Raw genomic sequence first — 27,715 nt, forward strand, 5'->3', positions numbered from 1 at the left:
TCAACCCTCTGTTACTGCAGATCAAGTTGTGGAACGTACAAGTCAAACATTAGGGCTTTCAAAGCGTACTGTTATTCAGAAAGGTGTTCTCCTCCAGGAATTGAAGGAAAAAAGTAAGTCTTTAGGACCATACTACACAGTACCTGAAACTCTGAAATGCATAAAATTAACCCAAAAAGCAATCTACCGGACGAGATGATTGTTAGACATTTTTATTCAGATAAATGCATCCCCAATATAATATCTAATAAATTACTGTAATTATGAATGTGTCAGCAAAACCTATATAACATTCCCTTCAACACTGAGGGGGGTTTTTTTTTTTTGCTAGTTGCTTTACGTTGCACCGACACAGATAGGTCTTATGGCGACGATGGGACAGGAAAGGACTAGGAGTGGAAAGGAAGCGGCCATGGCCTTAATTAAGGTACAGCCCCAGTATTTGCCTGGTGTGAAAATGGGAAACCACGGAAAACCATTTTCAGGGCTGCCAACAGTGGGGTTCGAACCTACTATCTCCCGAATACTGGATACTGGCCGACACTGAGAATCAGGTTACAACTAAACAAGAAAAACACTTCAAACTGGTTGAGTGGTCAATGGCCCCGTTTAGCATTAATAAACAAAACAAAAATTAAAAAAAAAAAAACATTGAAATGAAATTACACACTTAATAGAATGGTCCACCACTTGGGACAGAGAACTACGAACCCAGAATCATCACGTGAGTAAAATTGGAATTAATTTAGAACAATCAAATCACTTGCATAAGCAGTCAAGAGACACAAAGAAAAACAATTAAAAATGCAAAATCTATCACGGGCTGTATTATGTACATATCTGTCCAGGTCAAAGAAAACCCGGGCGATTTCACGTTGGTTGTGCTGGGATTCGAATCGTGGGTCTTTTGATATCGTTGCGGGTTGCTGAAAGAAAATTCCTATCTATTTTATTTGCGATAAGGGTTCCTCACCTACATTAATTACCTGGCCCTACGGTCGAACAGTTTCTCTGTATACGAACCAAACATAACGTTATTTACAACTCCCTTGTGACAGAAAATATGATCTTGGTCAAGGGTCTGTCTTTTACCGTAGCACTGTTCTCCTCTGTCATACATTTCAAAGTGACAGCCAAAATAGATGGGAAACCACGCCCACTTGTCTTCTTTCATTCACGAGTCCCTTTTAAAAATCTCAACTCTGCATGACGTCACAAAATACTCTAAACTTCTCATTCTATTTGAACACCAAATCACATATGCTTTAAAACTCATAAAGAAATGTCCGTACCAATATCCCTTGCAAATAAATCACAACTTTAAATAAAACGTCAAAAGGGATCTTCTTACTGTTGAATTCATACTGACACAGACTCAAGAAATCAGACCGGGGTTTGTGACCTGAGCATGCCGAAGAATAACAAAGAAACAACACTTAAACTCAATAATCAGACATATAAACAATATTATATACTTCTTTAAAATGCAGGGGAATAGAGGAATTAATATAAAATGTTTCCTTATGGAAATCTCTATCTAAATGGAGGTCGTGGATTCGAATCCCAGCGTCGTTCATAATACATCATACAGCAAATCTGTAGCCATGGACCTTACACTACAAAACTACTACTAATTTGACATTTATAAGAAAATGTATTGAGTGCTTTCCTACTTCAAAAAAAAAATACATGCATTAATTATGCTCTATTTTCATGCACTGATTATAGGCCTACTATATACAGTGTCATCCATTTGGGATGTCAGAAAAGTAAAACTCTATACACAAGAAACTATGCACATTTATTGCTTTTTAACGGTGCATACATGTTAAGGAGAGTCTGGAGTTTGTGTCACAGCACATTAGCACTCAACATGTCCACCATCGCGCGTGCGGCACAAACGATACCTCGAATCCATGTTGTGGCGTGCAGCATTTCTGGAGTGATTTGCTGAAAGGCCGCTGTAATCTCCCTCTGTAGGTCAGCCAGATTCTGTGGTCTTTGTGTGTACACTGCCGACTTGACGTAGCCCCATATAAAAAAAAATCTGGAGGGGTTAGGTCAGGGCTATTAGGAGGTCATGGGATTTTCTGTTCCCCAAATGATGCAGTTATGCGTGTTGACTCGGCCACTCACATGGAATGTGGCTTTGTCCGTGAACATCCGTTGTTTTAACCATTGATTGTCACCTTCCTGGCGCTCACACATCATCAATCATTGTAACAAAATTGAGTCGAGCTCCGTAATTCAGCTGTGTCAATGCTTGCATGCGCTGCATACGGTGTGGATGCATGTGAAAATAACGCCTAACAATCCTGTGACATGTTGTGAATGGTGTATTCTGCCCTGCGGATAAGTGGCTGAGTGCCTTTCGTGGACTCTGCGTCATGGCTTGTCGAATATCTTCCTCGTTGTTGCTGTCACGCCGCCTTTCACCTGTGCGAGGTATCTGCAGTCCATTAACAATGAAAGCGACGGTAGTGATGGCAGTGATCTGGAAGGTATAGAGCCTCTAGCAATGTGAATAAGGTAAGAATAACGTTTCTGAACTTTCGTAAATTTAATAGATTTTACTTGAAATCTTTTGTGTTAGCACCGTTGTATATTATTGTAATATTTATTGGTGTATTTAAAGTGAGATTTTTGTCTGCCGATTTCTTCGGTATTTTCTAACATCGCAATAATAAAAACTTTGTAGTAGATTTATCTTGTATCATTTTGTGTGATGATGTGTGTTATTGTAAACTTAATCGGTGTGTTAAGTGTGATTGTTGTCGGCCGATTTCATTTGTATCATGTATTACCGCGATGACATTAAAAACATTTGTCTCATGTTTCTAAAATATCACGTATCGTGCAATTAGCTGTTATGGTGGCAACATCGCTTCGTGCGCCGTTGCAGTGTTACCAACATTTTGCCCAGCTGTCATGTGCAACCTTACGCTGGCCCAGTTATAGTGTGTTATGCGTCGATCTAGAAATCGGATCACAGTGTTGTCAAGAAGCCAGATAGTATGTATGGTTCTGTTTTATAGCCAGAACTATACATGTTATCCTGATTGATCACTCTCTAACGTGGCGGATTCTTCTATTTTATCTAGCGGCTAAATTTGTGGTTGAGTATACCTGGAAAGAGATTACGTGTAAGGAAGGGTTTCCCTACAGTTGTCTTTGGATGTGTTTATTCTACAATTAAAAATAGGAGAGGATTTCCACCAATCAATACTTATTTATTGTATATATTAAACTACAGGACCGGTTTCGACCTCATATTCAAGGTCATCTTCAGCTGAACCATACATACATATTTATATAATGAAGCTTTGATTAAGATTGTGGTGTTGAGGGAATGCCATATGATGATGATGTACATTTAGTTACATACAAATGGGGCACGTCTTAGCCAAATGTATGGATGAAATTCAAGTAAAATATGTTCAGCTCTGCTGCGTGTTGGCACCTTTTTAAAATTGAAAGTGTTTTATCTCACATACGCAAAGGAAGACAAAACTTTTATCCATGCAATTTTACAAACTCCAAGAATAGCAGCTGAAGTGTACAACTGTGAATAAGACTTAAATACGGAAGTTAGTCGATGTATTGACCACCAAGCAAGAACGAATGTTCATATGCATGAAGTGTTTTTATATATTGTTTTTATCTTGTACATATATATAAGTTAGTTTAGGAAAAGACGTGTTTTATACACTAGTTTTAAGACCTTCAACATTTTAGACATACAGTTGCAATATTGTACAGAATGACATATACGCCAGTTCACGCTAAGACGTGCCCCATTTGTATGTAACTAAATGTACATCATCATCATATGGCATACCTTCAACACCACAATCTTAATCAAAGCTTCATTATATAAATATGTATGTATGGTTCAGCTGAAGATGACCTTGAATATGAGGTCGAAACCGGTCCTGTAGTTTAATATATACAATAAATAAGTATTGATTGGTGGAAATCCTCTCCTATTTTTAATTGTGCAATTGTCAATACGGAAATGAAGATTATAGATTACGATGTGTTTATTCTAGTCATTAGAAGAACCACGCATGTTTATCCAAGTAATATTTTCTATAGTATTCAAAATCTTCAAGAATGGGTATTAGGAAATATGAGATTTCCCAGAAATGTCTTGATCCATGCTTAACAGAATTGTTTGTTATGAAGGAAGCCATATTTCCCAGTGTTGACTTAGTGAAATATAACTTAAAAGCTTTCCAGTCTGTCAAATAGAAAGTTTCAAAATAAAATGGAAGTATAACACTAAAACATATCTGTAAAAATAAACACTATTAAACAAAGAATGACATGTTTTGTTCTACAAGAACATCCTCACATTCTATCAAATCAGCTAAATCATGCATGTGTATTGTTCACATTGCGTAAACTTGGCAATGCTTGAGAGTTTGGTGATAATACCGGGTGTCCACAATTAAAGCACAATTCAGCACGGGCTGTAATGATCATGGGAGTCTGGAATTTCATAGATATCCTAACTAAACAATGCGCTCACGAATTATGCTACAAAAAAATATTAGTTCCAAGTAAAAATATGGTGCTGTAAGCAATGGTGTAAGGGTGACAGAAAAAAGACAAGGAAAATCAAACACGTGATAACGGTGGTTCTGGGAGGTTTATTAACATTTATGGTTACGAACTGTTCAACATGGCCTCCGAACTCAGCAACATGCTGCATCCATAACACGGCATAGTTGAAAGTTGCCCACAGCATATCGGGTGAAATCAGAGTGACATGTCGTCATATGCTAGCCTCTAGATCAGGCAGAGACTGGACATTCCCTGATAGACATGATCTTTCAAAAATCCCCACAACCAGAAGTCACGTGGATTTAGGTCGGGGGACCACGAATGCCACACATCTGGAAAATGCCTAGAGACAATGCGGTTGTTACTGAAGATTTTGCAAAGAAATTCTTTCACCTGGCGAGTGAGATGTGGTGTTGCCCCATCTTGCATGAAAATGACAGGTGCGTTCCTGCAAAGCTGGAATCACGTGTTGCACGAGGAGGTCTCTATAAAATGCAGATGTCACTGTACACCTAGCAGGCCCATGAGGGGTCACCTCCTCAAAGAAAAATGGACCGAGAATGAAGGAGCTTGTAAAACCACACCAATCAGTCACTTAAGCTGAATGCAATGGTTGTTCCTGCACAACGTTTGGAGGAGTCGAACCCCATATGTGCAGTTCTGTGAATTCGCTGTACCCTCCAGAGTAAAATGCTCCTAGTCAGTCTACAGAATACCGGGCGAGTTGGCCGTGCGCGTAGAGGCGCGTGGCTGTGAGCTTGCATCCAGGAGATAGTAGGTTCGAATCCCACTATTGGCAGCTCTGAATATGGTTTTCCATGGTTTCCCATTTTCACACCAGGCAAATGCTGGGGCTGTACCTTAATTAAGGCTACGGCCGCTTCTTTCCAACTCGTAGGCCTTTCCTACCCCATCATCGCCATAAGACCCATCTGTGTCGGTGCAACGTAAAGCCGCTAGAAAAAAAAGTCTAGAGAATATTCGCTGGCCACATGTTGTCCACTTCCACGTGCGATAGAAACCGAAGGGTAAAGTCACGGCGTTGTGCAACATCTTGGGGTTTCAATTTGTGAACTGTACGAAGTTTGTTGGGATACCAGTGTAAAATGTGCCACAAAATCTTGTGAACTGTTGACCAGGGTAATGACAATTTATGTAACACAGTTCGAGTACTGTTACAGAATTGGGAGAATGTGCTGCACAGTCTGCTACAGCTACAGCAACTTCATCAACATCCATGGGGATGGGCCACCATCCTCTCCCTGGTGCAAGACCTAATTCACCTGTTTCCTCAAATTTCTTAGTCATTTTCTTCAGCCCATTACTTGTCATGGGACCTCTCTGCTGTTTCTGTCGGCAACATTCCCGCAATGCAGCGTTGCTATTGCTGCCATTAAAAACTTCACTAGTAGTGCACGGGGTCTCTCTTCCCAATAGGCATTACGTTTCACACGGAAAAGTTCAACTTTCTTACGTTACAATGAAGATTCACTTCACAAAAGGAATCCAAGTGTGTCACCAAGTAACAACCAAGGAACTGACACAATACAGTTCTACCGGAAGAACATTTTGACATCAGAGTTATGGAATATTGCATAGTCTGATCGCTTACAGTGCCATATTTTTGCCTGGTGGCAAAACTTTGAACTAATACTTTTTGAGGCATAATTTGCAAGCGCATTGCTTAGTTAGAACATCTACGAAATTTCAGACTCCTATGATCATTACAGCCCGTGCTCTACCACGCTGAATACCATAACTTTAATTATGGACACCTAGTATGAACAAGTATTAACAAAAACGATTGTATTAGTATTCAACCATTGCTGTATTAACTTAATGAAATATTTCTGTAATTATCTAATCTGCCGAAGTGTAGCCCATTGTTTTCAAACACTGTTTCTGGACTGTGGTCATGTAGAGGCTCAGTGGAAAGTTTTTGTGGGCATTGCATACTGTTCTGCGGAGAGGTGGTGGGGGGGGGGGAGCAGGGGAGGAGCGAGTGGAGCATCGTGGATCCTTCTTTCTATCAATTGGAGAGGTGAGAGAAGGTTATTTTCCTTCATGTTTTAATGTATTTTATGTATTGTGGAGTAATGCAAGTTAATTATTTTGGTTAAATGAAGTATGGAATTGAATTAGAGAGTATCTTGTGAGATGTTATTTTTAATGATAAATGATAATCTAAAAGATCTTAAGTGCTAATTCAGAATGTGTAAATGTTGTCCAGGTGTAAATTAAGTAGGGCAAAGGGGGGCATTTTATAGTTTTATGATCATCTCTGTTGGCTTGGCTAGCTTTGCTTTGTACATTTTGATTGTTTCCTTTAATATTCAAAGATTTTGCTTTTTCTATAAACTCTGTTCCATGTAGAGGGGAGGGGAAGTAGGTGAGCTTGGGGAATTGTTGCTCATGGTTCTATCTATTGAGCGGGGAGGAGTGTGTTTGTTGCTTCATTTCCTAATGTTCTAATGTATTTCGTGTATTAAGGAGAAATGCAAGCTAATGATTTGACTAAATAAAGTATAGAATTTAATTAGAGAGTTTCTTGTAAAAAGTTATTTTGAGTTATAAATTATAATCTAAAAACATAGTCTCAAGTGGCGAAGACAGTGCGTACATTTCAGAGAATTTACTACAGATAAGATTATCCTAACGTACATCCCTGATATTTGTCAAGAGTTTTCCTCCTGTGCGATTCTTCCCGAGAAGAACAGCCTGCCTAATATTGGCGTGAAATAGCATGCCATTCCTCTGGTTCATACATGTTCTGATAACTACTGCTAAGTGACACACGGTACGTTCCATATTCAGACTTTCACTCATGCTGGGAATCGGATTTATTTTCTCGAGTTACCCCAAACACTAAAATGGCCGACCTGATTACATTTTTCACAACATTCCGAATATTTCTGGAAATATTAATTTGTTATAAATGATCCATCTAATGACGATTATCGAATATATACCTTATAAACTTTTATAATTATATTTTTTTGTGTCTCATTCATTTTTACTGTATAATGGATATACAGTATTTGCAAATTTAAGATTATTGGCAAGTCCATCAATGGAAATTCTAAGTTTCCATGGAGGGAATTAGATATTTTTCCACCAATAGAGCATATAAAAAATCTGATCAAAAATTAGATGTCGGCTCTTCCAGCGTTTGCTCTATTACCAGCGTTTCGTCTTAGGTCTGACACTAGACTCGTCAGAGTGGGATGTGTCAGACCCTACCCACTATCTCCCGTATGCAGTTATCAGACTGTGCCTCTTAAATAGGCTTCTGATAAGTTCACCTGCAAACACCCAGCATCAGTGGATAGGGTCTGACACACCCCACTCTATAATCTATCAGCTTCATTGTCCGTATTGATGAATTAAGAATGCATACTTACACCCCACTCTGACGAGTCTAGTGTCAGACCTAAGACGAAACGCTGATAATGGAGCAAACGCCGGAAAAGCCAACATCTAAAGTCCATCAATGGCGAGCATTACCAACGGGGTTAGCCTGTATTGTTCTGTCGTCATGGTAATCAACTATTTAATAATGTTGGTGATTGCTGTGATTGTTCAAATAAGCTGCAAATCTGCTCAGTCATTAACCACCATTGATCAGAAAGATAATGAAGATTACTACTGAAATGAGAAGGAAAACTCAGTCACTCGAAGAATGGGGGGAGGGGAAGGAAATCATAAGGGAGGTAGTTGCTCTAATGACACCGAGCTTGAAGAAAACAAAATGTGATAGTGCGGAATGTCCTTAGTCTATAAAACTTATCAACTGTAACATTACATTGACTCACTGTTGTTTGTCAAGGTGTTCTGCCACTTTACTGCCTCAGTTATACAAACAGTAACCCATCAACGATGAATACAACAGCCAGTAGCCAATAAAGTAAAAAAAAAAAAATGTACTAAACTAGTCACAAATGCAAAAGAAAGAAAAGTTTCTCTCATTTACTTACAATAAATAACGACAATAATCTCCTAGTCACTAATATCTTTAAAAAACTAAACTTCAATATAGCTTTAAACTAACCACACCAATTCTAATTTTTTTTTCAACGCCCACACCATTAACAATAACAAATATTCAGATTCTGGTATTTACAAACTCAAATGCACATATTGTAATTCTAGCTACATAGGTCAAACAGGAAGGGATTTTTATATAAGGTATCAAGAGCACATAAACTCCAAAAAATACAACAGATTTTTGGCCATGAATGAGCTTATGATTGGTTTCAATCATAGTTTTACTTCTATCAACCAAGATTTATTAATACTCCATAAAATGCAAAAAACAAAGTAATTCAGTGAATATATACAAAAAGTTCATATTTTATTAGACCAAAAAAATCATCCCAGTAGTAATTAAAAGGAAATTCACAAACACACCAATATACTTTTTGAGGAGGTAATTAACATACTTTAAGAACAAAAAGTAATCATTAATGATCACAATACTCAGCAGAACGCAGTCCCTCTTACTTCATGCATCCCTCCTCACTACTTCCCCTTAATCCAGCAATACGCTCTCCTCGCAGTCCTATATTTCAGTTAACCTTCAACAAGGCATGTTTCCTTTCCAAGCGATATCAGGTGATAACGTTGGTCTGCACTCTTCAACAGGTTATATAAAAAGAAAAGGAAAGTTCCCTTTTGATTTCACCGGTCAACACTCGGCGTGGAACACACGGCATCTAGTCCCGTCACATAAAATTCACCGTCGATCACAATAGACCTAAAATGTCACATCCACCACCTGATTAGTTTAAGATTTTGTTCACAACAAAATTTTACTTTATGATCTCAAACATTCTATTATGTGGCATTTATGTCTTAGATCCATTAGGTAGCTTGTTGATGAAGTTGTAGAATTAGTCCTTGTAATGACTGTGAGAATTGGAAGTGTTTGTTCACACAATGACTGTAGTTGTCAGGTGTGCAGTATTTATGTGGCTCTTCTTTCTTCTGTTCTCCCTTTGCTGAATAAAGTTGACATGTGCTGGAATTTCATCTTCAGGCGGATAATACAATTTTAAATTTTCAGAGTTAAACATGATCTTCCAAGTCTTCCATTACTTTCTCTATTGCAGCGAGAATTTCTTCTGGGTCTTCATCAATGCTCTTCCTGTCCCATGAATACATTTCGTCTAAGACTTGGGCATTAATGCCTTCTGAATCCTTAGCTTCCATTTCAATGGACTCGTGCATAAGAGGGTTATCTAGAGTGAATGACATCCTTTCAGTACTGTCTGCTCCACGGAACCTGATTTCATTATTGGGAACGTTGATAATGGCATTGTGCTCCTTCACAAAATCAAATCCTAGGATAATATTGAAATTAATTCTGGGCATGACAACAGAGGGATGCGAATATATAGTATTGCCAATCGTTAAGTCAAGGAAGGTCTGTTCTTTGCATGGAGCTGATTTATCATTAATAATTCCTTTAATTTTGACTATATCATCACCAGGCAATGTCATAATAAAGATGTCCTTGTTACAAGGACTGTAAGAAACGTCGATCACTGCTGGACAGATCCTAAGCTCCTTTTTTGCTGGTTGAGATTCTCAATCTGTTGCAAACCAAAAAGATCCACCCCAACCTTCCCAGAAAGAAATACGATACAGTCGAACCTGCCGTAACGGACACCCTTATTTAGCAGACACCTCCCTGTACGGACAATTTTCCTTAGAACCGAATTTAATTTACATAAGACAAGTATTAAATTTGCCTCATTTAAGCGGACACCTCAAACTCCGGACAGCGGACATCGCCATTTGTCCCATCCACTTGACTTAAGCGGACACTTTACACGTTGCTGGACAATTTATTACGCCGGACCACATGTCATACTTTCTCTTAAAACCATTCTTCACACATAAGTGCAAGGGGAGAGAAGGTACATCGGAATGCAGTTTTACCTAGTGGTGTATAGGCCTATTCCGAGAATTCTAATTGCCCAGAAATGCTGCCAGATACTGTTGACTCACAAATTACCTGGAGATTTTCTTTCCTTCTTGCATCATTCTTTTCATAACTCGGATTGTCGCTGATAAGGTCGAGCTCAGGTAGTCAACTTGAGAAGGAAAAGACAGAACAGGTGCTAATTAGTGAAACAGAAATACCATAGCATTTCAGTTGTCTGTTAAACATGAGTAACAAGGAACGATCATGTTTAGATCTCGAGGCAAGAAGAAATGTTTGTAAATGATGTAAAATCACTTATAATAACTCTCTATGAAATACTAACACAGAAATGACTTAGAATAATAAAAATAAAGATATGTATGCTTATACTGTATTTAAGGTGGATGTTCTTTGCCGTTAAAGTGTTTGATTATTTTTACAAACTTGTTTTAGCGGACACCTCTCGTAACGGACATTTTTCCTTGGAACCGACGATGTCCGCAGAAGGGAGGTTCGACTGTACTTCTAAACTTCAAATTGAATCCATTGCTACAAATTACAGAAATGCAATCTCAAACAAACTGGATAGTCATCCAGTCAGCAGTGAAAGAACACGCTTCAGGTCATCACTGAGTCAGCTCAGGAAACAATTGGTTTTGTGAGGAGAAAAAGACAGGACTGATTTGATGAAAATAATGAAGAAATTAAATGTCTGATCAATGTCAAACGGGAAGCCCCATCTATTGTATCTTCAAGATCAGTCTTCCAATGTGAAGAACTCACATTTCTTGGAACTTAAAGGAAAATGTCAGGCACAAATTAGGGAAATCAAGAATAACTGGTGGCAACAAAAAGCTGAAGAACTACAAAGACTATCTGATTCCCGTGACCTGCAAAACTTCTATGCTGGCATAAAGGAGATATATGGTCCAATTCGACCTTTTCTACTTCTTCCCCGCAAGTGAATCTATCAGTGTTCGCCAAATTTCCTCCTTTTCTGGATTTCATTATTTTTGTCTTTTCCCTACTTATAACTAGGTCATTTTCTTGGGACCACTCTTCCAATATGTTTATGGCTTCTTGCAGGGGCTCTCTCCTTTCTGAGAGCAGGATCATGTCGTCAGCGTACAACCACATCCTCACTTCTTCTGTTTGTATCCTTTGTATCACATCATGGGGAAGTACGTTAAATATAATGAGGCTTATAGGATCTCCCTGAAGTACTCCGTTTGTTTGCTGGATTCCTTTGGATTGGATTAGGCCATCGTGGATGCTGATTGTATTTTCTCGGAGGATGCTTGCTATGAACTTAAAGATCTGACTTTCTTCGTCTAACACAGGCTTTAGTTTTTCCAGTATTCTATCCCTGTTTATCCCGTCAAAAGCTTGTCTGTAATCAACGAATGCTGCATATGCATGGCCTTTGGGTTTAGCCAGGGCTTCGCTTATGAATTGGAGTACGTGTCCCACCGCATATATAGTTGATCTTCCGGGAGTAAAGCCGTACTGTTCCCGAGGTATAACTACCATTATGTTGTCATGGATCTTTTTAAGTAAGATGTTGTTCATTATCTTCAATGGTGCACATTCCAGGGCTATCCCTCTGTAGGCCTTTGTAGATCACCTTGACCGTCGATTCTCTCCATACTGACGAGGTGTCCATGATTTCTAGGCACTTGTTGTATAGAGCTGTCCATATCTTAATGGTATATATCATTGATGCTTTCATCAGCTCGTTCGAGATATTGTCTGGGCCAGCTGCCTTTCGAGGTTTGCTCTTTCCAATTGCTTGCCAAACCTCGTCTTCTGTTATTCTTTCGTTGAAGTCGTGGATGACAAGCTCCATTTACGAATCTTGGCTGCGTGGTTTCAAACCTACATACAGAGTCAGTCTAATATAAATGGCAGTGTTTCTCACAGCAATAAATGTTGGTGAAAAGTATATTGAAGAAAAGAAGGTTAACAGTAAAAAACAGAAGAGACTAATGAATTTTTTTCCAAAGGTGTTAACAGAGGTATGTTTGTTTCCCTATTGTATGTAATGTTCTAAAATGTTACTTTAATAAGAGTCATAATTAAAGCAATGCCGTAAAATACGAGTTTGTTAGTATATTTCTAAATATTGTAAAACATACTGTTCATTATAAGCCCGTAGATACAGATGATTCAATTATACGCTATATATGCTCAAGAACAGTATTCTCTATATCTCAAAATTTTGATAACTCGAAATAAAATTTACCTCCCAAGGTGATTTGAGATATCAAGGTTCCACTGTAATTGCATAAAGATTTAATTTTTTTAAAGAATGTGTGTTATTTCACTTACAACAGTACGGAGTATAGTGCTCATTCATAACCAAATATGATAACCCTGTCAGTCCGATCACTGCTGTGCTAACTGAGTGGCAAACATGCTCTTTCACTATCTAAATAAATTCTATATAAAATTAACACATTGATCGAAGTTTTCCATAATTGTTCTTTATAAAAACCCTGACTCAAGTTAGAGGAGAGGAAGGTGATAGAACTACAATCTTCACAGGAAAGGAGGTGAGAAAGGCCATCTCAACAAACAAGGTGAACAAGGCACCGGGAATAGACGAACTCTGCGCAGAACATCTAAAAGCTACACTACTCTATCTAGAACCAGTGTGGACATTGCTAATGAAAAAGTGCGTGGAGTCCAGTAATATACCCAGTGCATGGCGGAAGGCAGTCATAAAGCTGTTATATAGAGGACAAGGGGACACGAGCAAACCAGAATCTTAAAGAGGTACAGCCCTGGAAACGGTGGCATTTAAAATACTCACCAAACTATTAGCACAGAAAATAAGTAACCTATTGGAACCACTGTTACATGATGAACAATTTGAATTCCGGAGCCGGTGGCTCCAAGTAGCCTGCACAGTGGCCTCCACGGTATGCACCAGCCATGCGTCTTGGTGGGTGTGCTATTTATCAACTGATGAGCCCAACTTAGCATACTGGGGCAAAACGCTGGCAACCAGGAATGACTTAACTGGAAAATTTATAATGTCCAATAACAGCCATTTATATTGGTATTATAAATTTACTCATTCAGGACAAATATTTCAGGTTCCCCATGGGAATCAACATCTATATCCACCCTGATAGAGGTGAGCTGTCTGCCAAAGGACATACAAGCAAGAACACAATCTCATAGGAAGAAGTGTAATCTTCATTGAGTACACCCAAGCCTTTGACACTGTCAATAGAAGGAAATTAGAAACTGGGAAGCCTCGTGGGACGCTCGGATATGACGAATTTTATATCTAGGATACTAGCGGCAAACCAAGTGCAAATCGGTGACGGGGCATCCCAGTCAGACTGCATAGATCAAACCATCGGAGTGCTACAAGGGGACCCATTGAGCCCTTTTTTGTTCAATGCGCTGACCCAGGATCTCCTTACAAAAATCAAAGAGGGATTACAAAATGTAAACATATACATATATGCGGATGATATCGCACTAAATGGTAATTCTAAATTCCCATGGAGGGAATTAGATATTTTTCCACCAGACCTAAGACGAAATGCTGGTTAATGGAGCAAACGCCTGAAAAGCCATACATCTAATTTTTGATCTGATTTATGATATCGCACTAGTCGCTGATAACATAAAAGACTTGCAAAATGGAATGGAGCTTATCACACAATGGGCAGATGACGTGCTAAGGGTGAATCTGAAGAAGACAGAATTAATTCTATTGAGGAGAGGAGGACACTTATCGAAAGGGGGCTACATTCTATATGGGAGACATACATTAACACAGGTTATCTAGGGATTACACTAAGTCTCTGGGACGACCTTCTAAGTATACATAAAGAAGAGACTAACTGCTGCACTTAGAAGCATAAGTGACATCAAACATCTGCAAAGAATGTCACTGGAGACGGCCATGAAACTTTTCCAAGTCTAAGGTTGATATACTTATGTTCAAGTCGAACTAAAATCTTGACTTTATTCCAGATACAATTCCTTTAGTTTTGCCAATTGCCACCTTTTCAATACAATAAAAATATATTACAAACTTACATCAACAAGTTTGTTCACGAACAATTTTACCCCATTGATAATATAAATTAATACCAATACATTTTATAAATGTTACTCCAGCAACGAGAACAAGTCTATCGACCATAATGACAATTATCAACTGCAGAAAATATTCAATACTGTTATGAAGTTTTAAAGACAATTATACAAGTTAAGCAACGGGAATCAACGCTCGAGGAAGAAAAGGGAACACCTCACGGAAACCCTTAGGAAAAATGGCTACTCGCTCAATAACATCCGACAAGTCCTTAAAAAATCAGAAGAGAACAAAGAAAAGGCCGCCGCAGGAGAAAACAACGGGAAAGAAGAACTGACCCGCCAGAAAACAGCGATACTGCCATACATTAAAAACACTACAGACAGGATCGGCAAGATACTGGACAAATACAACATAAAAACTATCTATAAACCTCACCGTAAGCTAGCCCGTTATCTACTATCAGTAAAAGACACAATAGAATTACAGGCCCCTGGAGTGTATCGCATTGAATGTAGCTGCGGAGCTTGTTATGTAGGTGAGACAAAACGTCTGATCTCCACCCGCCTAAAAGAACATATCCGTCACACCAAGAACCAAAACACAGATATTTCAGCAGAAGCCAAGCATTCCTACGAAACTAGGCACGGAATATCATTTGACAAGACCAAGATCCTAACAGCTATCCCTTGGAATCTGGAAAGGAAAATCCGCGAGGCTATCGAAATCAAGAAACATCCGAACAACATAAATTTAGAAGAAGTATACAAAATCAGTAATTCTTGGATGCCTATCATTCATAGTTTAAGACATACAGACCACAACATAAACACACGGGCCGCAACCCCATTACATAACAGCGCGGGCAAGCCCCCACTACCTGGTTGTGACATATACTTTCCAGAAGTCTCGCGAGACAGCCAGGGCTTACGTCAGCCAGAAAGGCTAGGATATAAAAGGCCAAGATCAAGGCCACTTTAGTAGTGTAATTTCTGCCTGGGAGACTGATTACCTCGGATCGAGTAGGGCTATTTCAGTCGCCTTGACAAAGAATACTGCAATGTATTCGAAACGTCGGCAAACTGTACGTGATATGCGTACAAGTACAACATGGTTCAACCCGGAAATTAAATTAAATAATTTTAAAAGATGTTCACCGGATGAGTTTCGGCGATAAAATGTTTGGACTGAAGAAAATTTTAGACAAAACGTGTTAACTTAAGACATAATTTTATTGTTGTGTGATTTTTAAAATGTTATAAGATTGTCAATTAGTTTTATAGGAGTAATCTTGAACCAAAAGAATTGTTTTATGATCTTATACAATCTTAGATTAATGATAGTTTGGTTGATGATGCTCACGAAAAGGAGCGAAACATGTACCATGTAAACATCATAATAAATATGTAAGTTTGTAATATATTTTTATTGTATTGAACAGGTGGCAATTGGCAAAACTGAAGGAATTGTATCACAAGTAGATCTTCAATACGGACAAGGAAAATGAAGTTTATAACCTGCAATTTATTCCAGATTCCGGCACAAATAAGTCCTATTTAATAGTGATATACTGTACTTCATAAAGATTTTGAGGAAGTGTTAGAAGAAATCTGTGCTCCAAAGCGATACTTTCAAAATGTTTGGACCCATTTGAATTTTACAGTGAAGTGGAATTCAAAAGGAGGTTCCTGTGATGGCATTTCATATTTGCCCATACCTCCTGCAATTGTTGGAATCTCGCTATAATAAATTATAACCAAATTAGTGCTAGGTATAATATACAATCTTCGCTTCTGAAATAGTATTTTTTACCATTATAAGAACATTACTTACATTTTCTACAATATGTGTTGAGGAATTGAATTCTTCAGCCATACTTAACCAAGCATCTTCTTTTTGCATAGAAGATACCACGTTCATCTTCTTATTCTCTACTAGCAAATGAACCCCTGCTTCGTTACGGTATTCTACATTGTATACAGATTTCTACGTGAATTACTGTACACGCGGTGAGTGAGATTTTTTTAAATAGCATGTCTCTTAGCGTTATCGAAGAAATGCCACGGGAGGACCCCATACGTTCTTTCCCGTGTAAGGTACACGTTGTGGAGTTATGATGATACGGCAGGCTCACTTGCCTACTGCCATTCACAATCGAGTTGGAAAATTTCATTATAATGGTAGGTTTCCTTATCTACTGCCGGTCACAATCGATTTGAGGAGTTTTCGTTACAATGGCAGGCCCCCTTTCCTACTTCCGGACACATTACAAATGAGGAGCTTTCATTACAATGGCAGGCACCTTCCCTACTGCCAATCAGTATTGAGTTATGCTGTTATCATTATAGTGAGAGGCCCCACTTTCTAATGCCAGTCAGCTTACTGTCAGTCACACTCAAGTTGGTGAGTTTCAATTGCAATACCAGGCCACTTTGCCTAATGCCAGTCACATTTTAATGGGTAAAATTGTTTATAATGGCGGGCACCCTTGTCTACTGCCAGACACAATCGGGTAGGGGATTTTGAACAAAATTGCATGTTCCCTTGCCTTCTGCTAGTCAAACTGAGAAGGGAATTATTCATTAAAATGGTAGGCCCTCCTTACTAATGCCAGTTACACAAGAGTTGGAGAAGGACCCCATTCTTTTTTTTTTTTAACAAGTTGCTTTACGTCGCACCAACACAGATAGGTCTTATGGCGACGATGGGATAGGAAAGGGTTAGGAGTGGGAAGGAAGTGGCCGTGGCATTAATTGAGGTACAACGCCAGCGTTTGTCTAGTGTGAAAATGGGAAACCACGGAAAACCATCTTAAGGGCTGCCAACAGTGGGGTTTGAGCCCACTGTCTCCCGAGTACTAGATACTGGCTGCACGTAAGTGATTGAAGCTGTCGAGCTCGGTGGATCCCATTCTTACTGCCGGTCAAAGTAGATGTGGGGAGAATTTATAACAACAGGAGACGCCCTCCTGCTGACAATTAAATTGAAATAAGAAATAATGTAGTTCAGCCTATTCAATACAAATAAATAAGAAATGTAGTATTACATTTCTGTTTAATTATAAGCGGAAGAGGTACCAGTTGTGATCCCAATCTGGGTCATCATCAGCCGAATAAAATACAAAAACAATGCATAGGTAAATAAGAAATTAAAGAGTGTCTTTCACAAAAACAGTTAAAGAGGAGGCAAATTATGTTAATGAGGATTGGCACTGTGCAATTTTAAATCGTAAAATCTAGAAGAAGTAGAAAGTCAGTCACTTATAAGAAGTAAGGCACGATCTTCTGAATAGTAGCACAACACACGCAAAGTTCAGCACTGTCTCATAATGTTTACAAGAAGAGGTGAAAAGTTAAATGAGCCAGCATGCATATATTATCAGTTCAATACGGAACATCATGAAATTTTTATCTTTAAAATTTTTACCTCCTGCTGACAGTCACTATCAATTTGTAAAGCATTAATAATAATGACACACACTTTCTAGATCGCTCCAAACCGACTTGCTTTTATATATAGATGACAGATAAACATGGGCATGTTTGTAAGTGCAGACCTTCATTTCTAGATTTACTACTCCTAAACGGTTCATCACATCGACAAACGGTTTAAGCCGTCAGACGCCACTTTTATTGTTCTACATATTTGGTCCTCAAACATTTTCTTGTATCCCCCATATTTATGGGTTCAATTGAGTTAGAAAATTTGAATGGGGTGAAATTTGGGTACATTTTTAACACTTTATATTATTTTTTGGATACTTACGTGGAAGCTAGAATCATGAAATTTGGCTCGCATATGGCCAGCATTGGTCATGTCAGTGTGCGTGCCAAATTCGATGACTCTCTCTTTCGTATAAGTGTGTCAAACTATGAAATATACATGTAAAAATCACAAAATGTACGTACCATCAAGAAATACAGCCACATCTAACTTATAAGACAGAGAGAGAGGACAAAAAATCGGGAGTAAAAGTGAAAAATTTAATATTCTTGGAATTTTTCCATCGCTTACAGGCTAAAAGCTATAACTTCGCCAGACTTCAATTTTTTAGCTCGTCTGGCACATTGTGCCGCCAGCTTGATTTGGGGGGGGGGGGGGGGAAGGGGGATAAAAATTATGAATTTCCTGAAAGTTTTTTAAGCCCACTAAACGTATAGGTTATCGCTTTGGGTAAATATATTATATGAGAGTGTTCTCATGTTGAGCCCAAAATTTGAAGCCTCTCCCCCTCCCCCCCCCCCAGCGTGCCCTCAGGGAATTTTGAGAATTTTCGATTTTTCTCGTAAGTTGTAAGTTTCTGAGATGCCTGGAACTGCCTCATTAATTCACGTCTATTTTCATTTTAGTACCTATATATATATAAAATAATTATTATTAATGTAGTACCGTAACTGTATATTTTTATTGTATTACCAACTTTGTATTGTTTGGGTGGTTCATTGTATTCTTTGTATTGTCTTTTCTCATTTAATGTTTAGTAGTGTAACTATTAATTTTACTGTATATTGTGAACATTGTAATTGGGCATAAAGCCTGTTATGTTCATCACTGAATAAATAAATAAATAAATAAATAAATAAATGTTTATAGACCGACTTGCTTATATTAGGTAGATAGATGATTTGAGAATGTTTCAATAAAATATCCTTGAAAGCCTCCTTTTCAACGGAAGTAAAATGCTTGCGACTGCATTTCATATCTATTTAAGAAAAAGTAACTACAATTTTAGCAGCAGAGGAACAGGTAAAGGGACAAATAAATAAACAAATAAACTCGGAATAAGGAGCGTAGCGTAGATCTAGTTGGCCATTCTGAAGGATGACTCGCATATTCAATTGTTGTGATGATGGTTGTACTATTTCTCATACTATAAAGTTCTACTTAATTGTGCAGAACTTGACCAACGACTATGAATACAAGAAACGTTTGTCGACTTCACGAATATGTACAGCTTTGTTAAGTCGTTCTTATTAGAAAAATAAGTCACTGACTATGAATACCGGCCTAAGTGCTACCAATGCTCGCATACAGATTAGAAGAAATATGGGAGTACTTAACACTTAAACAGCTACGATAACTGGAAAGCATGAAACCGGGATACCTTAAGAGGGTTGTACGGATATCTAAATTCACCTGATCCCGGTACGTATATGTTTTAGCCTGGGAAACCTTCTTGATAGAGGATTTAAGATTGCAAATGCCTCTACAGCAAACTCGGACATGCGAGGAACTGTTACAAGAAGTACGAGAAAAAAGGGAAACCTTTTACAGTACAGACACACTGATAAATAAGGATTGGTTGAAAGAGGAATATGAGTTGAGACATTTGGTGACACGCTTTGCAATACATGGCTTTCACCACCATATTTGTGCCGAAAAATCCTACCACCAAGCCAGCTATGAGTGTGTATGTATATTGTGCAATGAACAGTGTGATACATATCACGTAATGAAGTGCAAGAAGAGAACACTCTCTCTGACTCAATTTTGCTCTGAACAAAGTTCTCCTTGTGTGAAATGTAATATACTTGATGTAATATACAAATTTTGCACATTTTGTGCTGTAAAATTTGTATTATAAAAACCCTGATTAGAGCACTTGTAACAACTCTTAGCATGACTTCATCCAAGTTCTGGTACTTAGAAAATGTTTTTTTACTTAATTGACGACTTAAAAAAAATGTGTTAATTATTATTCCAGAAACTTGTTATAAGAACACTTGAAGCTAGATTGGATTAAAGTTTGGTTACGATTGCATGGCAGGTTTTATTGTAAGTGTTTCTAAATTGCAGGTTCATCTGTAGATGATCGAAAAACAGGTTCTTTTTCCAATCCCATCAAGCATTTTTTTGTACAAGTTGCTTTATATTGCACCAACAGTTAGCTCTTATGGCGACGATGGGATAGGAAAGGGCCAGGAGTCGAAGGAAACGGCCATAGCCTTAATTAAGGCCGCACTTAAGCGACTGCAGCTATCAAGCTTGGTCCATCAAAATTTATCTGAAGTGTTAAAAATACGAAGAAAGCAGAGTGGAGTGAGCACTTGTGTTAATGTGTTATGGCTCTGGAGCCAAGCTCTGCATTCAGAAGCCGATGGCTGTTCTAAGAATGGTTTTCTGTAGTTTTCTGTAGTTTTCTGTTTTCATGTCCAGGCAAATGCCGGGACAGTTCCTATTCGTAGGTCACGGACAATTCTTTCTACCTCCTCACCCAATTTAATTCCCCTTCATTCATTTCATCTTCGTTAGTTCCTCAACTGAGATTGGCATCGGGAAGGGCATCTGACCATAAAAGTATGCTATATAAATTCATTTCAACTTATCCCCGACCCATTATCAAGAAATGTAGCGGGGGGAGGAAATAAATTTTGGTTTAAGTAGAGATCGGCCCACTTGTTCGATGTCTATAGAGCTTCAAACTCAAATCTACACAATTTTGAATGCAGTAGCATAGTCTTGCATGGAGCATGAAATGTTCAACACTCAAACTGGTTTAGAAGTGGGAGAAGAACCAAAAACATCATTAGTAATGTGCATTGGTTGATAGAGAGAGCAAAAGACTATTAGAAGGTGCTCTACATTTGCTTAGAAAGATGGGAATTCCAGAACGTCTCATTTTATTGATGTCTAACCTTTATTTGGGACAGGAAGTGTGGCAGCATGGAATGATTCTTAATTAGTGTTGGGATAAGACAAGGTTACATACTCTAATCTTACGTATTCAATATATGCTAAGTGCATCATGAGAAAAGCAAGATTGGATAACGCCACTTGTGCATTTTAAATTACTGGTCTGAATATAAACAATATGTTGTACGCAGACGACACTACTTGGTTACATAAAATCAGCTTCATGGTCCGTATCGCACTTCAATAGATTCACAATTAAGTATTTATTTTCCACCTAGTCGATACAATGATTGCTTAAGGCAATTTTTAATGGTCAAAAGTGGTACATGTTTCGTATATTATCAACATCTTCAGCCACATAACACTGTTTAGATGAAAAATGTATAAAATTGACAAAGTAATGCTTTAGAGGAAGTGTCCTTAAAATTATGTTAATTTATGTTAATTTTAAGGACACTTCCTCTAAAGCATTACTTTGTCAATTTTATACATTTTTCATCTAAACAGTGTTATGTGGCTGAAGATGTTGATAATATACGAAACATGTACCACTTTTGACCATTAAAAATTGCCTTAAGCAATCATTGTATCGACTAGGTGGAAAATAAATACTTAATTGTGAAACTACTTGGTTAGCTGAAAGGAAGGATGATTTGGAGGATATCATAATGAAAGTTAAAGAACTGACTAAGGATGGTACTGTACCTTAATGTTAGGGCAAAGATTCTATCAACATGTTCGCTATCAAATATCAAGATAAATAAGTACATTATCAAAGTTGTGGGTAAAGTCTGTCTGCTGGAAGCAATAATTAGTAGTAAAGGCTCTAGCAGTCCAGAAATTCACTGAATGTTTGCACTTGGTAAGGGAGGTCTTAGAGGCCTAGATAAAATAATAGAATACATGGATGTTTCTGTGCACATCAAGGTCAGTATGGTTGAGACATTGGTCTTTTCCATAGCTAAATATGGTTGTGAAAGTTGGGCCATAAAAAAAGCAAGATAGAAAATCCGTTTAAGCATCTGTTCTATGGTGCTAACGAAGAACTTTATGTATATCTTGGTAATTCAGAAGACCAATTGTGTCCCTTGAGGCATTTATTAGATAGTTGGTGCTGTCATACCTTGGGTGTATTATGAGATGATCTGAAATGATTATGCTCGGAAAAATGGAAGGAACTCGGAGATGAGGGCAGTCAGCATGGAGATGGATAGACTTTATCACTGATACAGGGAATATTACAGTTAGCCTCCGTGGCTCAGGTGGCAGCGCACCAGCCTCTCACCGCTGGGTTCCGTGGTTAAAAGCCCGGTCACTGCGTGTGAGATTTGTGCTGGATAAAGCGGAGGTGGAGCAGGTTTTTCTCTGGGTACTCCAGTTTTCCCTGTCATCTTTCATTCCAGCGACACACTCCATTTCATTAATCATTGCCCCAGATGAGTGCAGCAGGCTTCGGCAGCCGGCACAATTCCTATCCTCGCCGCTAAATGGGGGCTTCGTTCATTCCATTCCTGACCCTGTCAAATGACTGGAAACAGGCTGTGGATATTCATTTCACAGGGAATATTACTCAGTTTTTTACCGATAAATTGCAATATAAGGGTTCCTAGATACTTTTTCAAATAATACTAAGCCGCAGAGGAGATTTGTTTGCCACACCTTATGAGTGTACTATATTTGTCATAATGTTCTGTCATATGGAGCCATTCTTAAAGTATCCATGTTGGTCATTTTCTGTGTAAATTTAAAAGTTATGGTCATTCTAATTTAATTCACAGTATCAACAAAAAGTAAGAGATAAGAGCTGAAATAAAATCATAACATAACATAGAATTACATAAAAATTTACACTAGAAAATACTGTCATTGACAAAAGAAACTAAGCACTTAAAATGAATGGTGGGAATGAAATGAAACTTCTTGTGTTGAAAGGTTATGGAACTATATTATAATATCAGATAAAATAGGCGATGGACTTGGCTGTACCACGTCAGTAAGCACCTTGCATGGGTCTAATTACATGTGCCGATGTTGTTCTGCAGGGTGTCTTACAACTGTTCTGTCCTCTCCTGAGGTGAGTCAGCCCATAGACATAATTTTTGTTTGATATCCTGCAGTTTGGTTTTAGGTTAGAGCTGACATATAGCTGATCCCAGACTTCCTATTAAGGGACCATGCTGGCCACAAGAGGACCTCAGTGTAACACAGGAAATCCATAAACGTATGCCATAACAAGAGGATAAGTGTGTGGATGATCGTTGTATTGCTTCCTACCAAGGTGGTCAAAGTTTAGATTCCAGCCATTGCATGTGGAATTTTAAAAATGAAATATAATGTCTCTGTGGTTTGGATTCCATATGAAACTGGGAAAGCCACGACTGCAATAACAATAGGTTGCATTAAACAACATTCTGAGGTTTTTATATTTGTTTATTTTATTTTTATCTACCACTGTGCTGTGGCATTCACTAAATTACAACTAGAAATGACTGAAGCTGTACATTATGGCTCCTCAAACAATGATGCCTGGTGTAATGCCACCTCTCTCTCCACAATATTGGCAGGGTATGTCCTCTCCCCTCCATGCCGCCTTACCTGTGCACAGTGGTCTAATGCAAAATCCATAGTCCAGCTAGCAGCAGTCATTGAGACATGATCTGGGATGACACAAGATAATGGAGAATGTCCAGTAATTTTGTCTGGATGGTAGGTTCAGATGCAACGGGATTGCATAATGCTGGACTTACAACGCAGCAATCCTACCATTGTGCGTTCTGTCATGGTTGACCAAAATCTTTGCATTGTGTGTGGGTTGGTTTCCTTGTGTGTTGATTGGTTACATTATCAGACCAACCGAGCAAGTGGCTGCGTGGTTTGGGTCACATAGCTTGTCAGCTTACATTCAGGAGATAGTGGGTTTGAACCCCACCGTCAGCAGCCCTGAAAATGGTTTTCCATGGTTTCAAATTTTCAGACTAAATGCTAGGGCTGTACCTTAATCAAGGGCACGATCAATTCCTTCCCACACCTAGCCCTTTCCTCTCCTATCATCACCATAAGGCGATCTGTGTTGGTGCGATGTGAAGCAAATTGTAATCATAAGACCATTGTGACTTATGAATGCTCTGGATATTGGACAAGTGCATGATCCAACTGGTCAACCTCATCAAACTCCATGTGCTGGTAATGCAGTTTAATGCATCTACAAGACACTCTGTGTTCACTATGTTGACTGATTGTCACTCTGCAGTGCCCAACAGTACTATGGCTGTGATCATTGTCACCCCATTAATGAATTCTGGTGGCTGTTATAGGCATTACAGATCATTGCAATTAATGTTCATACCTATCGATGTTATACTTGCGGATCAGATTTAATAAATAAAACCAGGACAACAATTAAGGCAGGTAATTTTCAGTGTTTTGTGATAAACTTTTGATCACTTAAAGTGAAGAACCCTGCTGTTTTAATCCAAACTGTTAATATACGGTATAACTTTCCACTCAGAAAATATTCTTACAACTAGCTAAGAAAATATCTTTATTAAAGTGATTGTTACCTTTGACTTAAAACCTGGAGAATCCCAGCTTTTATTTTAAGCAGATACTGTCTTTTGATTAATTTTGTGGCATATAAAATTAATTTAAGTTGGTAATTGTTTCAGTTGCCCCACTTTGAGAAGATAATATTACAGTTATTGGAAAAAAGAAGGAAAGAAGGACGAGAAGAGTTCCTAGTACATGGAGAACTGTTTGCTGACCTAGTCAAGCGACGATGGCAAGAACATAAAGAGAATATTAGCTCACGAAAGCGATCCCAGGTAATGTTGAACTTATTGTTCCATTCGGTCAGTTTTTCAGTACTTCAGCTTCTGTTCCCCCACCCCCCAAAAAACTGCACATCATCAACCAATACCAGGACATTCGGTTCATTGTCCATTTTCGTGACAGAGTTTATGATCTTGTCAATTACTGCTATAAACAAGAGTGCAGATACAACACTTCCTTGTTGGACATTTCTCTTTATCTCAAACCATTTTAATCATCCACTGGCTATTTGAACACAGCTGGAACAATTCTGGTATATCATCTTTACTTTGAGTGTGATTTTTTTGGCTTAATTCAATAATTCTTTGTTTTATTTTGTATTTCGTTTCCAAATTCCTTCGTTATATAAATAATTTTGTTTTACTTTAAATTTCTTCTCCACTTAATTTGTTCAGAGAGGATGATTACCTAGTTGTACTTCCTCTAAAAACAAAAATCACCACCACCACCACAACTCAAACCTCTGTTTGAAAGGAACCAATTTTGAATCAGTTTCTCACTGGAAACTCTATTTCGAAAGACAACACTGTCAAGCAGGAAATACTCATTAGGACCCAGAGAGCTAAAAACTTTTACAATCAAGTAAGAAACTTACTCTGGGGCTCTAAAATCCCACAAAAAACAACAAAAAGAAACTGTGTGCAGGACATACTTTGTAAGGTACCAATTTTTGCATATGGTTAAGAGATATGTACTCTACTAAACAATGCCACTAGCAGAATTCAGGCAACAGAAATGAGATTCATTACAGCTATGAATTAAACTACTAGACAGGACAAAATAAGAAATGAAGTAAATAAGAAGTAGGTCCGTATTACTAGTGTAATAAAGAAGCACAGACTTCAGCGTTATGGGCACATTATGAGATTAACAACAAAAGACCTGTCTAAAAATACTTTGACCTTACTGTCCAAGGAAGAAGACCAAGGGGAAGTTTAAGGAAATAGTGGATAGAGACACTAAATTCAAATACGGAAGAGAGGGCTCTCAGATGGAAAGATGTCCTAGAACAGAAGATGTATGAAGGCAGGAGATGGCAAGTGCTTGTACACCACACCTGGGCAACTGGAGTTGGAAAATGATGATGAGGATTTTATACTTTTCTTACATTTGAGCAAAATCATTCACTTGACACATCTGTCTTTGTGCTTGTAAAAATTAGTCTCCCTCAAACAGTAGGTATACAAGAGGAAGGGGAGGAAGGACAGAAGCTGTGGCTGTGAACGATATGTAGGTTAATGTTCTAAGGTGAAGGAAATTCAGGGTAAAGTGGTCTAGTCAGGGGGAGAGTTCAGAGAGGTATCGGTGAGGAATCTGTGTGAGTCACTGCACGCGAACAGCAGAGGATAGAAATAGTGATGTGTTTAAGAGGAAAGGGAAGGTAGGTAAGGGAAACTTAAGATAGAGCATAGGAAGAGGGATGTGGAACAGGATCAGGAGAGGTAGAAAAGGAAGGAGGAAGTAGGTTCTGCAGCTGTTGAAGGAGATTAGGGAGACCAGGAAGAGATGGATTCTAAGAGGTGGGTGGGATTGAGACTCTCGTCATGGGGTTCTCCATTATTAGGCACATTGGGAAAGTGTGTTTGGAGGAAAGGGAACCAGGGTAGTGTGTTATTTAGGAATTTGAATAAAGCAGATGTTGAGGAAAGTAGGGTCACGTTGGGGAGGCTTGCATGTCCCAACGAAACAGATAGCAGAGTGCAGGTGCAACTACATACGATGGGTATCTGTCGAGAGACCAGACCAACGAATGGTTCATCAAAAGGGGGGTAGCTGCCTTTTGAATGTTGCAAGGGCAGCAGTCTGATATGGGTTAGATCTGTTGATACTGCTACATGGCTGAAAGCAGCGGGAAACTACAGCCGTAACTAACTCCCGAGGACATGCAGCTCTTTCTGTATGAATGATGTACCGATGATGGCATGGTTCCAGCAAAGAACATAGAGGTAAGAGAAGACTATAAGAACAAACAGATGGAAGCTAAAATGGTGGTTACAGAGGAGAGGAGGAAGTGGATGGAGAAGTGGGCACAGATGGTGGAGGAATATAGCAAAGGCAATCAGAAGGTATTGTGTTGAATGGTGGGAAATAAAAGGAAGGGTAGGCAGAGTGAAGGGGAGAGAATAGAAGATAAAATGGTAACCTAGTGGAGAAAACGGAGGAAATTAAACTAATCTGCAAGAAATACTTTGAGGGCTTCCTGAACGTGGTTGGATCAAGTGAAGGAGGTCGTATTGAGGAAATTGATGACAGGTGTGAGGAGAATATGGAGGAGTTAATCTGGGCAGAAGTAGAGGAAACTGTTCAAAGGATGAAACTGGGAAAAGCACCAGGAGTGGCTGAGTTAAGCGTGGAGATGGTAGGAGCTGCAGGAAAAGGGGGTACATAGTGGCTATACATGATAATGAGGGTAGTGTGGAATAAGAAAAATGTTCCAGAAGATTTGAAGAAGGGTGTAATAGTACCCATCTTTAAGACAGAAGAAAATGTCAGAATTACCATGGTTTAACCCTGATGTATCACTGTGCCAAGATCTATGAAAAAGTACTGGAAAAGCGAATAAGAGCTTCGGTGGAAAAAGAATTCAGAGAAGATCAACCCTCCTTAACTCTTTATCTTCTGACAGGAACTTGGACGTTTTTTTCTCCGTATGCCTCCTTTAATCGATTCTTCCTTAACGTAACCTAGTTCATTTTCTTCATATT

At 38.6% G+C, this 27,715-nt stretch overlaps 1 protein-coding gene across 3 annotated transcripts in view; it reads left to right on the forward strand.

The window, feature by feature from the left end:
• The window catches only part of LOC136884942 (protein regulator of cytokinesis 1), a 165,301-nt gene that overhangs the window by 65,075 nt on the left and 72,511 nt on the right, over positions 1-27,715 (forward strand). For all 3 annotated transcript variants that reach the window (XM_067157290.2, XM_067157281.2, XM_067157273.2), the window contains exon 5: positions 24,848-25,003. In XM_067157290.2, coding sequence (XP_067013391.2) covers positions 24,848-25,003 — 156 coding nt within the window. The remainder of the gene's footprint in view (positions 1-24,847; positions 25,004-27,715) is intronic.

This window comes from Anabrus simplex, chromosome 1 (assembly GCF_040414725.1).
Source record: "Anabrus simplex isolate iqAnaSimp1 chromosome 1, ASM4041472v1, whole genome shotgun sequence".
NCBI lineage: Eukaryota > Metazoa > Arthropoda > Insecta > Orthoptera > Tettigoniidae > Anabrus > Anabrus simplex.